The sequence below is a fragment of the Pseudorca crassidens genome, chromosome 13, assembly GCF_039906515.1.
Source record: "Pseudorca crassidens isolate mPseCra1 chromosome 13, mPseCra1.hap1, whole genome shotgun sequence".
Classification (NCBI taxonomy): domain Eukaryota; kingdom Metazoa; phylum Chordata; class Mammalia; order Artiodactyla; family Delphinidae; genus Pseudorca; species Pseudorca crassidens.
In genome coordinates this window covers 70,358,983-70,372,374 of record NC_090308.1, presented here as the reverse complement: position 1 = coordinate 70,372,374, position 13,392 = coordinate 70,358,983, and the positions used below count along the sequence as shown (strand labels likewise).

General features: G+C 40.0%; 1 protein-coding gene across 3 annotated transcripts in view; it reads right to left on the bottom strand.

Moving 5' to 3' along the window:
- CEP162 (centrosomal protein 162) overlaps positions 1-12,597 on the bottom strand; it is a 91,791-nt gene extending 79,194 nt beyond the window's left edge. For all 3 annotated transcript variants that reach the window (XM_067702655.1, XM_067702656.1, XM_067702657.1), the window contains exons 1-3: positions 12,306-12,597; positions 11,126-11,241; positions 726-837 (exon numbers count right to left, since the gene is read on the bottom strand). In XM_067702655.1, coding sequence (XP_067558756.1) covers positions 726-837; positions 11,126-11,182 — 169 coding nt within the window. In that variant the 5' untranslated portion in view covers positions 11,183-11,241; positions 12,306-12,597. The remainder of the gene's footprint in view (positions 1-725; positions 838-11,125; positions 11,242-12,305) is intronic.
- Between the last annotated feature and the right edge of the window lie 795 nt (positions 12,598-13,392).

The following is a 13,392-nucleotide window of genomic DNA, read 5'->3' as shown; positions in this document are numbered from 1 at the left end:
TCTCTACTGTCATTAACAGAGAGCAATACCAAAATCTATAGATTTGTTAAAATCTTCCCAATGCAGTGACATTAATACATTGTCAGAATATTTTATTAAATCACTTTAAATCCATTTACCATTAAACATGATAATATATAAATATACCTAACATTATTCACCAGCTTAAATTGAGGAACGATAAATTATTTCAATGTAAAATAATCTGATAATGCAGAAACACAGATTCCCTATTATATAAAAAATATATCATAAAGTAATATGAAAATCAAGTCAAACTTCAAAAATTCACACTATTAGTATTATTTTCCTTATATATTTATTAAAAGCATGGTAAGAAAATCCAGAATTAAAAGTCTTGGCTAGGCTTCCCTGGTGGCACAGTGGTTGAGAATCTGCCTGCTAATGCAGGGGACATGGGTTCGAACCCTGGTCTGGGAAGATCCCACATGCCGCGGAGCAACTAGGCCCGTGAGCCACAACTACTGAGCCTGCACGTATGGAGCCTGTGCTCTGCAACAAGAGAGGCCACGATAGTGAGGGGCCCGTGCACTGCGATGAAGAGTGGTCCCCGCTTGCCACAACTAGAGAAAGCCCTCGCACAGAAACGAAGACCCAACACAGCCAAAAATAAACGAACAAATGTGGGGTTTAAAAAAAAAAAAAAAGTCTTGACTGCCCCCCTGTGGTCAAATAACTTAAAATTAAAAATCAGCAATATTTACCACCATCTTCAAATTCATCTTCAGTTATCCACCATGGCACTGTATCATTCTTCTTCACTTCTTTAGGTTGTCTAGGTGTTTTATTTGAATTTTCAAAAGAATCATCTGAAAGCTAAATCATATACAAGCTAGTGAATTTTAAATTCAAGAATCCCAGATTTATTACTGAAAATGTTTCTTTGTTCTCTGATATTTCAGTTATCACCTAAACATTCTCAGCAATTATGTATAAATTCATATATTTCTAGACTTATGGGGTCAAAATAACTTAAACATCAAGAATACATCTCTGAACACTGATTTCATACCCAGAACTAAACAAGCAGACGAAACAAGGAGAAAAACATCAACAATAAAAACAAAGAAATAAAAAACTTGATCAAGAAACCTAATCAGGAAGGAATAAAAGGATATAATCCTTTTTTAGACACTATCTCGGGTCTAAGAATAAATAATGATTGTGCAAAATCACCTAGCATCACTCTAGAAGAACACAAAATTCTAAGACCAGGAAGAACTGAGTGTGAGGTGTTTACCAGAGAAATTTGCATTTGTCACAATGATTAATAAACTTTAATAAACTTTTATTTGTCCTTTTCTACTCTTCAGGTTCAAATCTTACTACAATCCTAAACCCCTACTCTAACCCCGATCTACCACCCTTACTCTCAGCCAATAACTCGGGCTCTCTCTTCACAGAGAAAAAAAAGACCTTAGGTCAAAATCCACCTTCCTTCTCCTTCCCCTCACTCCACCACTAAACTCACCCGTTAAGACACTGCTTTCCTCTGTCAGAAGAGCAATTCTTTCCTCCACTCCCAGGAGAACCTGCAGAGGGGCCACCTCCCGCCTCACCAAGTTCTCGCTTGCTGGGTTATCCTAATGCATCTCTGCACCTCACTCCCTCTGCAATCTCCTTGCCCTCCTTCCCTCAGGTTATAAACTTGCTCATCACTGCATCCCCAGGGCCTAGCACAGCACCTGGCATAATTGTATAGTATAAGAATGAACACTTGGGCTTCCCTGGTGGCGCAGTGGTTGAGAGTCCGCCTGCCAATGCAGGGGACACGGGTTCGTGCCCCAGTCCGGGAAGATCCCACATGCCGCGGAGCGGCTGGGCCCATGAGCCATGGCCGCTGAGCCTGCGCGTCCGGAGCCTGTGCTCCGCAACGGGAGAGGCCACAACAGTGAGAGGCCCATGTACCGCAAAAAAAAAAAAAAAAAAAGAATGAACACTTAAGTCTACCCTACTTAAAAAAACCAAAACAAACAAACAAAACAAAGCAAACAGGCAAAGTTCCTTACTCCTACCTCCCTTTCATTCTATCATCTTTCCTTTATGTACATTCTAACTTCTCCAGGTCACTGTTAAACCCCTTAAAATCTGGTCCCCATCCAAAACAGCTCTCCTCAGTCACCACAGGCCTCCTACATGCCACAAATAAAGGATGACTGCCAGTCACCTCCCTGATCATACCATGGAGTTTGACATGGTGACCAACTCTCACTTCGGGCAAATCTCGCCCTTTGACCTCATAGCACCACCTCCTCCAGGTTATACTTCACCTCTGTGACCTTTCCTAACCAACTCTAATAGCTCTTGGCCCTTTTGCCCTTTTCTTTAACACGAGACTTCCCCAGGACTCTGCTCTTGGTCCTTTTTATCCTTATTCTACACACTTTTTCTGGAGAAGAAATCAACGTTTATTAATTACTTGCCTGCTCTATGTCAGGATCTATACTCAGGTTATTTTAGTCTTTAAATAATCCAGCAGAGATTTACTGATGGGGAAGTAAGCTCAGAGAAGTTAAGCAACTTGTCCAGGTTGCGACTATCAGTAAGTGATACAGAGCTGGGATTCAAACTTGGGTTTCTCTAACTAAGGCCTGTCCACTTTCAAATACTCTATATGGTCCCCCAACTAGGACATTGGTACCTGGGGCACTTCTTAAACTTCTGAGATGACTACACACACATTTCCACCTGCCAACCAAACAACTCTACCCCAGTGACTTGTAAGAATGCCATTTTTAAATCTTCGAAAAGAACTCACTGTCTTCCTTGACCACCAGGCAGGATGAGGGGAGGAGAAAAGAAAGAGTATTCTTTACTCCATCTGAATTTTAGTTGCATCACCTTCCACACAGTCTTATACTTCACTGTCATGCTGAAATGTTCCATTTCTCTCTTTCTATCTCTCGCTGTTTACCAAACTCTGACAATCTGCCTCAGATTCAGTTTTTTCCTCCTAAACCCATGGCTATGTAAAAGTGTGAAAGAAGGACTATAAGTTTTTGGAGGCAGACAGATCTGAGTTCAAACTTTTAACTTCAAATTAAGCTAGTTCTGTTGCTTAGGGAAAATTACGCCTCTTTTCAGTTTATACATATATAAAACAAGCATGGCGACACTGACCTTGCAGGGCTGTGGCAAAGATCAGCAAAGAAACAGAGAATGCCCATCCTACTGTCTAATACATAGTAGGTATTCTCACTTCTGACAATCTTCCACACTGCTTTCTAGGCTACTATCATTAAACACGAAACAAAACAAAACAGCTGGCCGCTCAGTTAACAACAGTGCTCGTGAGGATATGGAGAAACTGGAACCCTAATATTACTAATACACTTCTGGTAAGAGTAAAATGGCACAGCCGTTTAGGAAACAGCCTGACAGTTCCTCCAAAGGTTAAACATAGAGCTACCATATGACCCAGGATTCCCACTCCTAGGTATACACACAAGAGAAGTGAAAACATACAACCACACAAAAACTTATATACAATTGTCATAGCGGCACTATTCATAATTGCTAGAAAGTGGAAAGAACTCAAATGTCCATCAGCTGATAAGTAGGTAAACAAAATGTGGTAAATCCATACGATGGAATATTATTCAGCTATTAAAAAAAGGAATGAGGTACTGATAGATATGACAACATAAATGAACCTTGAAATTGTTAAGTTAAGTAGAACAAGCTGTAAGAAAGACATATGGAATCGGGTAGGAAGGGAAGAAAAGTGATCAGGTCAGGACCTGTTCCCCAGGGAAGGGACACAGAAAAGGAAGGGGATTAAAAGGCTTGGAAACCCACTCTGGGGAGTAGGTGGCTAGAACCACATATTGGGGGCCACAGCCCTGGGGTCTGCCACTGGGAAGATGAGTCCCCATAGCTGGTTATAAAACCAGTGGGACCGACAGTGGGGCTGTAAGAAACCGAGACTCTGCTCGTGAAGAGTGTGCACATATTTCCTTACTCCCGAAACAAGGTGGAAGAAGCAGAAAGAAACTGCACGGGACTCTGGCTGGTTTCCTATGACCACCCTGGCACAAGGCCTGGCCCAAGCCAAACCCCTACTCCAGCCCCTCTTGCTCCAGCACTACTCCTCTCTGGGGCAAAGATGACAATGTGACAATGCTAGGAGAGGAAAGAGTACATGCTTATAGGGAACAGAAGCAGCTGGGACCCAACCCTCAGGGCTTCTGCTCCAGCACCTTGGGACTCACTCCCACCCCTCATAGGGTGGTGTTGGCCACTGAGTGAGGAGAAGCCCTGGCTCACACCTGGCTCTGCCTTGAGCCCCTTCGTCTCCAGTCCCACCTCTTACCAAAGTGATAGCTGCCAGCACACCCTGGAGAAAGACACAGCTCCTGCTTACGTCAGATCCAGCTCTCCCATCAAAGCCACCAGGCACGTGCAGACTGCACAGGGACACTCCCACAAAGGGGCACCCCTTCAAGATGGGGATAGGTAACTGTTTCACTTAATTTCATAGAGACAGAGAAAGTTAAACAAAATGAGAGGACAGAAGAACTTGTTTCAAACAAAAGAACAAGAAAAACAACTAATGAAACAGAGATAAATAATTTACCAGATAAGAAGTTCAAAGCATTACTAATAAGAATGCTGAAAAAGGAATAGATGAACACAGTGAGTATTTTAACAAGAAATTAGAAAATATAAAAGAACCAGCCAGAAGTGAAGAATACAACTGTAATGAAAAACACACTAGAACGAATTAACAGCAGACTAGGTGATACAGAAGAATGCATAAGTGATCTGGAAGACAGAATAATGGAAATCACCCAATCAGACATGGAAAAAAAACACATTTAAAAAATGAAAACAATTTAAGGGAACTCTGAGATACCATCAAGTGTACCAACATTCATATTATAGGTGTCCCAGATGGAGAACTCAGAGAGAAAGGAGTTGAAAATTTATTTGATGAAATTATGGCTGAAAACTTCTTGAACCTGAGTAAGTAATCAGATATCCAGGTACAGGAGGCACAGAGAGTCCCAAATAAAATGAATCCAAATAGACCCACACCAAGACATATCACGATTAAAGTGTTATTAAAATGTTAAAAGTTAAAGAGATTATTCTAAAGGCAGCAAGAGAAAAACAAAGAGTCGCATACAAGTGAACCCCACCCCCCAAAAGCTATCAGCTGATTTTTCTGCAGAAACTTTGCAGGCCAGAAGGGAACGGCATGATATATTTAAGGTGCAAAAGGGGAAAACCTAAAACCTAGGATACTCTACCCAGCAAAATTATAATTTGGAATTAAAGGACAGATGAAAAACTTCTCAAACAAGCAAAGACTAGAAGAGTTCATCAATACTAAATTGACCCTAAAGGAAATGTTAAAGGGTCTTCTCTCAGTGGAAAAGAAAATGCTACAACAAGAAGTAGACATGTATAGGAAAAGAAAAACCCCACTAATAATGACAAATATATAGTAAAGGCTGTGGATCAACCACTTAAATAAGCTAGTACAAAGATTCAAAGACAAAAACTGTATAATCAGCTATAACTATAATAAAAAGGTAAGGCATAAACATGAAGATGTAAAATATGACACAAAAACACAAAATGTTGGGGAAGGGAGAAAAAAATGTAGAACTTTTAGAATGTGTTTGAACTTAAATGAAACAAGTTTAAAACAAGTGGATATAACCATAGATCAACATATATGAACCCCATGGTAACCAGAAATACAAACCCAATAATGGACACACAAAAACTGGAGAGAAAGGAGCACAAGCATACCACTAAAGAAAATCATCAAATCACAGGGGAAGAAACAAAAAGAAGGAGAAAAGAACAGAGAATAAGTACAAAAACCAGAAAAGAGTAACAAAATGGCAGTACGAACATACCTATCAATAATTGCTTTAAATGTGAATGGACTAAATGCTCCACTCAAAAGACATAGGGTGGCTGATTGGACAAAAAAACAAGACCCATCTATATGCTGCTTACAAGAGACTCGCTCCAGAGATAAAGACACACACAGACTGAAAGTGAGGGGCTAGAAGAAGTTATTTCATGCAAATGGAAACAAGACAGCTGGGGTAGCAATACTCATATCAGACGAAACAGACTTTAAAACAAAGTCTATAACAAAAGGCAAGTAGGGCATTGTATAATGATACAGGGATCAATACAAAAGAGGATATAACATTCATTAAAATATATGCAACTAATATAGGAGCATCTAAATATATAAAGCAAATGTTAACAGCTATAAATGGAGAAACTGGCAATAATACAAAAGTAGTAGGGAATGTTAATACCCAATTGGACAGATGGACAGATCATCCAGACAGAAAATCAGTAAGGTAACACTGGCCTTAAATGACAAATTAGACCAGATGGACTAATAGATATCTACAGGATATTCCATCCAAAACCAGCAGAATACACATTATTTTCAAGTGAACATAGAACATTCTCTAGGGCAGACCACATTCTAGGCCACAAAAAAGTCTCAACGAATTTAAAAGGACAGAAATTATATCAAGCATTTTTTCCGATCACCATGGTATAAACTAGATATCAATTATAGGGAGAAAAATGGGAAAAACACAAACATGTGGAGACTAAATGACATGCTACTAAAAACACAATGGGTCAATGAAGAAATCAAAGAGGAAATCAGAAAATACCTTAAGACAAATGAAAATAAAAACACAACTTTCTGAAATTATGGGATGTAGCAAAAGCAGTTCTAAGAGGAATGTTTACAGTGATACAGGCCTACTTTAAGAAACAAGAAAAATCTCAAACAAACAACATAACCTACCATCCAAAGGAATTAGAAAAAGAAGAACAAAGTTCAAAGTCAGCAGAAGAAAGGAAATAATAAATACCAGAGAGGAAATAAATAGAGACCAAAAAAATAAAATAAAATAAATTTTAAAAATCAATGAAACCAAGAGCTGGTTTTTTGAAATAATAAAGAATTTTTTTTTTTTTTTTGGTTGCATGGCATCTTAGTTGTAGCAGGCAGGCTCCCCAGTTGTAGTCACAGGCTCCTTAGTTGAAGCACGTGGGCTCCTCAGCTGTGGCTCCAGGGCTCCTTAGTTTCAGCTTGCCAGCTCCTTAGGTGCAGCTCATGGGCTCCTTAGTTGTGGCTCACAGGCTCCTTAGTCACGGCATGCAGGCTCCCTAGTTATGGCATGTGAATCCCTAGTTGCAGCATGCATGTGGTATCTAGTTCCCTGAACAGGGATCAAACCCAAGCCCTCCACATTGGGAGTGTGGAGTCTTATCCACTGCTCCACCAGGCAGGGAAGTCCCCCACAAAATTAAGAAAATTGATAAGCCTTTAGCCAGGGGTTCATCAAGAAAAAAGAGGACCCAAACAAACAAAATAAAAAAGAAAGAGGAGAACTAACAACCAATATCACAGGTAATAAAATCATAAGACAATACTACAAACAGTTACATGTCAACAAATTGGACAACCTAAGAAATGGATTAATTTCTAAAAACATACAATCTTCCAAAACTGAATCAGGAAGACACAGACAATGTGAACAGACCAATCACTAGTAGTATAATTAAATTAGTAATCAGAAACTTCCAGCAAACGAAAGTCCAGGATAGCTTCACAGGAGAATTCCACCAAACATATAAAAAGCTAATATCCTTCTCAACCTATTCCAAAAAACAGAAGAGAGGACACTCCCAAATTCATTCTACAAGGTCACATTATCCTGATATTAGAAACAGACAAAGACACTACAAAAAAAGAAAACTGCAGGCTGATATCTCTGATGAATATAGATGCAGAAATCCTCAACAAACTTAATTCAACAATATATAAAAAGAATCATACACCATGATCAAGTAGGACTTACTCTAGGGATGCAAAGATGGTTCAATATTTGCAAGTCAATCAATGTGATACACCACATTAACAAGTCACATGATCATCTCAATAAATACAGAGAAAGCATCTGACAAAATTCAATATCCATTCATGACAAAAACTCTCATCAAAGTTGGTATCTAAACACATATCGCAACGTAAAAAAGGTCATTTATGACAAACCCACAGCTAACATCATATTCATTGGTGAAAAACTGAAAGCGCTTCCTCTAAAATCAGGAAGAAGATAAGGATGCCCACTCTCACCACTTCTATTTAATAAAGTATTGGAAGTCCTAGTCAGAGCAATCAGACATGAAAAGAAATAAAAGGCTTCCAAATTGAAAGGGAAGATGTAAAGCTGTCAGTATTTGCAGATGGCATGATACTACATATAGAAAACCCTAAAGTCTTCACCAAAAAACTCTCAGAATTAATAAATGGATTCAGCAGCTTTGTAGGATACAAGATTAATATACAGAAATCTGTTGCTTTTCTATACACTAATAATGAACTATCAGAAAGAGTAAGAAAACCATCCTTTTTAAAATCACATCCAAAAGAATAAAATACATAGGAATAAACTTAATCGAGGAGGTGAAAAACTCAGTCTGAAAACTATAAAACATTGATGAAGGAAACTGAGGGTGATACAATGAAATGGCAAGATAGCTCGTGTTCATGGATTGGAAGAATTGATATTGTTAAAATGTCCATGCTACCCAAAGCAAGCTACAGATTTAATGCAACACCTGTCAAAACATGTACGACATTTTTCACAGAACTAGAACAAATAATCCTAAAATTTATACGGAACAACTAAAGACCCTGAAAAGCCAAAGCAGTGTTGAGGAAAAAGAACAAAGCTAAAGGTATTAAGCTCCCTGACTTCAGCTCCCTCACTTCAGACTATACTAGGAAGCTCCAGTAATCACAACACAAAAACGAACACATCCATCAACAGAACAGAATAGAGAGCCCAGAAATAAACCCGTGCACTTATGGTCAATTAATCTACAACACAGAAGGCAAGAATTTACATTGGAAAAAAGACAGTCTCTTATTGAAGTAAGTGGTGCTGGGAAAACTGGATAGCTACATGTAAAAGAATGAAATTAGAACATTTTCGCACACCATATATCAATACAAAAATAAACTCAAAATGGAGTAAAGACCTAAGTATAAAACCTGAACCTGGGCTTCCCTGGTGGCGCAGTGGTTGAGAGTCCACCTGCTGATGCAGGGGACACGGGTTCGTCCCCGGTCTGGGAAGATCCCACGTGCCGCAGAGTGGCTGGGCCCGTGAGTCATGGCCGCTGAGCCTGCGCTCCGCAATGGGAGAGGCCACAACAGTGAGAGGACTGCGTACCGCAAAAAAAAAAACCTGAAACCATAAAACTCCTAGAAGAAAACATAGGCAGAACACTCTGACATAAATTGTAGCAATATTTTTTTGGATCTGTCTCCTAAGGCAAAGGAAACAAAAGCAAAACTAAACATATGGGACCTAATCAAACTTAAAAGCTTTTGCACAGTAAAAGAAACCATCGATAAAATGAAAAGAACCTATAGTATGGGAGAAAACAATTGCATATCATATGACCAATAAGGGGTTAATATCAAAAAACAAACAAAAAAACCCAACCTGATTAAAAAATGGGCACAAGATATACACATGGCCAACAGGCACATGAAAAGATGCTCAACATTGCTAATCATCAGGGAAATGCAAATCAAAACCCCAAATAGGTATCACCTCACACCTGTCAGAATGGCTACAAATAGCAAATGCTGGTGAGGATGTAGAGAAAATGGAACCCTTGTACGCCATTAGTGGGAATGTAAATTGGTACAGCCACTATGGAAACAGTATGGAGGTTCCTCAAAAAACTAAAAACAGAACTACTATATGATCCAGTGATTCCACTCCTGCGTATATATCCTAAGAACACAAAAACACTAATTGGAAAAGATAAATGCATCCCAATGTTCATAGCAGCATTATTTACACTATCAAAGATATGGAAGTGTTCATCAACAGATGAATGGATAAAGAAGGTGTGGTATACAGATATATGATGGAATGTTACTTAACCATAAAAAGAATGAAATTTTGTCATTTGAAACAGCATGGATGGACCTGGAGGGTACTATGCTTAGTGAAATAAGTCAGAGAAGAACAAATACTGTATGTTATCACTTATATGTGGAATCTAAAAAAATAAAACAAATGAATATAACAAAGCAGAAAACAGACTCAGATATAGACAACAAACTAGTGGGTACCAGTGGGAAGAGAGAAAGGAGGAGGGGCAAAATAGGGGTAGGAGTAGGGATTAAAATGCACAAACTACTATGAATAAAATAAATAAGCTACAAGTATATATCATGCAGCACAGGGAGTACAACCAGTATTTTATAATAACTTTAAATGGAGTATAATCTATAAAAATTGAATCACTGTTTGAACTAATATAATATTGTACATGAACTATACTTAAATAAAAAAAAATACAGCTGTCATGTCAAAGACCATTCATTCTTAAGGGAGGCAGAAAAGAGAGCTAAACAAGTGAAATAATGAATGGTTCTAAGAGCTACATGGAGAATGAGCTACATGGAAAATTAAGTACACGGTATAAGAAGGAACTTGGTAGTTACTTTTTTACTGGATCAACAGAAAAAAACCTCTCTTAGGTAGTAATTTTAAAAAGAGATCTTCACCATCCAGGTGAAGGATAGAGGAATAGACAGCATTATTGGCAGAGGGAACAGTAAAAGCTCCTAATTAGTGAAATGAGCTTGGCGTGTCTGGAGGAGAAAAAAGGCATGAATGGAAAAGGGGGAAGAGCAGTGTATAGTCAGTGAGGTGGGCATGAGCAAAATCATCCAGGGTTTTGTAAGCCACAGAAAGGAGTCTGGATTTTACTCTGTATGTGATGGGAGGCCAATAGTGTTTTCCATTGGGAGTAACAGAGTCTGATTTATGTCACAAACCACGCTGGCAGCCGTGTGGTGAAGGAACGCTTGGACAGTACGTGGGAACTGTTGCAGTAGCCTAGTGAGATGATGGTGTCCTGGATTAGGTAAATTGCAGTGAAAAGGGAGAGAACTAGAGGGATGATAGATATATTTTGGAAACAGGTGACAGAGCTTGATGATAGGCTGATTGCATCCTAGAAGAATGAGTTTCTTGTAGGACTATTTACAATATAGCTTTTAAAAATATAAACTTACCTCTTTCATGAACTGTTCAAACTCTTCATCCAGCTCTTCTTTGGAATAGTGGGCCATTATCAGTAATTTTCCCTTCCCAAAGTAAACATTCCAAAGTATTTACAACACTGGAAACACTAAATGGCAAGAGATAATAAACATCCTTTAAGGAAATCCAAATCACATCATAAAAACCGTCAGCCTTGAACTTCAGACATTTCTCTTATGATTTAGCATATACACACAATCACTGACCAGTAAATTGGACATGAGATTTTTAATTCATTAATAAAACTGATTTGAAAAAGCAACTTTCACAGTTTGACTTAGAGTTGAGAATTACATTTTCATTCTTAACATACAGTTGTTAAAAAGTGGCCTCGAGAATATTTCCTAAATCTATGCATATTAGCGTGTGTGTGTGTGTGTGTGTGTGTGTTATTTAACATCCCTTAAATAAACCAGGGCTTCTCAAGGAAACTTTTAAAAAGTAAAAACTAGCAAATCCAAAAGACTGTTTCCCTTTTGCAAAGCGCACGACAGAGTTTGTGCCATCTTATCATTCAACTAGTTATTTATCAATCCATATTAAAAAGTTTTGAAAAATAGACTGTTTCCTGATATGGGGGCGTTTCCAGATACAAATTTCTGGATTAATACCTTAAGACTCAGAATCTACCTAAAACAAAGTTAATGGAGCAAATTAGAACAAATTATGTTTCTCTTGGACGGAGGGAAGGTCAACAAAAACTACGCAATGGTGACTTGCAATGCTCAACTCTCCCCAGTCTCCCTAAAGAACCCAACTTCGGATCTGCGTCAGCTTCTGGACCGTAACTCCATGAGGCAGCTCCGACCTCAGCTTCCTTTTGTGGAGGCGGGAGGTGTGGAGATCTGGTCAATACTTTGCTCAGCCTGCGCGGTAACATCTCCTCCCCCTCATTTTCATTTCTGTTCAGTTCAGTGTGTGGGCGGTTAAGGTCTTGGCCCCAAATTGTGGGTCAAATGCGGGTCCCACTCAGAGGGTCCCAGGCCCCAAGAAGCGCGGGCTCCGGAGTCGGCGGGAAGACAAAGACGCGCCCGCAGCGTAGCCGGGGTGGAGGAAGGGAGTGACCCGAAACTAAAGCCCTGAGCAGCGGGTCTGAGCACAGTCTGGGCCCTGCTGAACCGAGTGGAAAGCAAGTATCCACGCCTCACCTACCTTTGCTTCCGAATTCCCCGCTTTCCCAGACGGTCTGAGGGGGCCCAGCAGTTGCCAGGGTAACTGACGTCAGCCGCCAGGCTCTGGAGTCACATGACCCGAGCTGGTCACGTGGCTCGCGGGAACAGAGGGGCAGCGGTGAGTGTCTCTTCGGCTCTACAAGCGCAGGGTGGAGTGGTCGTGGCTCAGCAGGACGATCTGGCGGGTTGGAGCCGCCGCCGCTGCTGCTGCACCAGTGGAGACTCCGTGCCCTTCTCTGTGCTTCTTGGGGTGGTGGATGGACGACAGGGTCGCGAGCGCCGTAACAGGCGTGGTGGGTGTGGCAGGTGCGCCCGTGGCTTCCTGGGAAATGTAGTTTAGCTCCCCTGCTCCTTGTCTTTCCGCATTTCTCATCCCTTCTCACCTCTCCCTAACAGTTGCCTCCTGTGTCGTTTCGGCTTTCTGCTTTACAAGCGGAAGCCTTGAAAAAAATTAACTTATTGGGTGATTTCCTTCACGTGCAAAGCCCTGCGTGGGCGTTGTGAGAGAACCTGTAACCTTTTATGAAGAACTCTGTTGCCAGGATAGGGACTCTGTTCCACCATCTAGTGGACAAGAAATTGAAAATACACAGACACACCCCAAGTCCTACCCATATCAGAACATCGCTATGGTTTCCCATTACCCCTCCTTTCCCCCCATTCTACAGCGGCATCTTACAATTACTTTCTTGGATTTTTATTTTATTTTTGCTATTCCTTCCTCTAAAAAAATAAGAACACAACGCACGTTGGAGTTTCAGAGGACAGCATTTAGGTTACAAAATGTAAAAGCGACAGCAGTTGAAAGCGTTGCTGCTGGCAGACATAGTTAAGGACCTCATCATGTCCGGCCTGAACTTTTCTTTCAGCAGGTGTTTATTGCGATACAAATGTGTACATGCCAGAACTGTGCCCTATGATAAAGATTTGAATAATAATAGAGATTTTTAAAAGCTACTATTTACTGAGCACTTTAGTTGTTAGGGGCTGTGCAAGCATTACTTCACTTAATCTTTACAATCTACAAGACAATTCAATTAAGTTTATACTTTTGTTTCTAATATGTG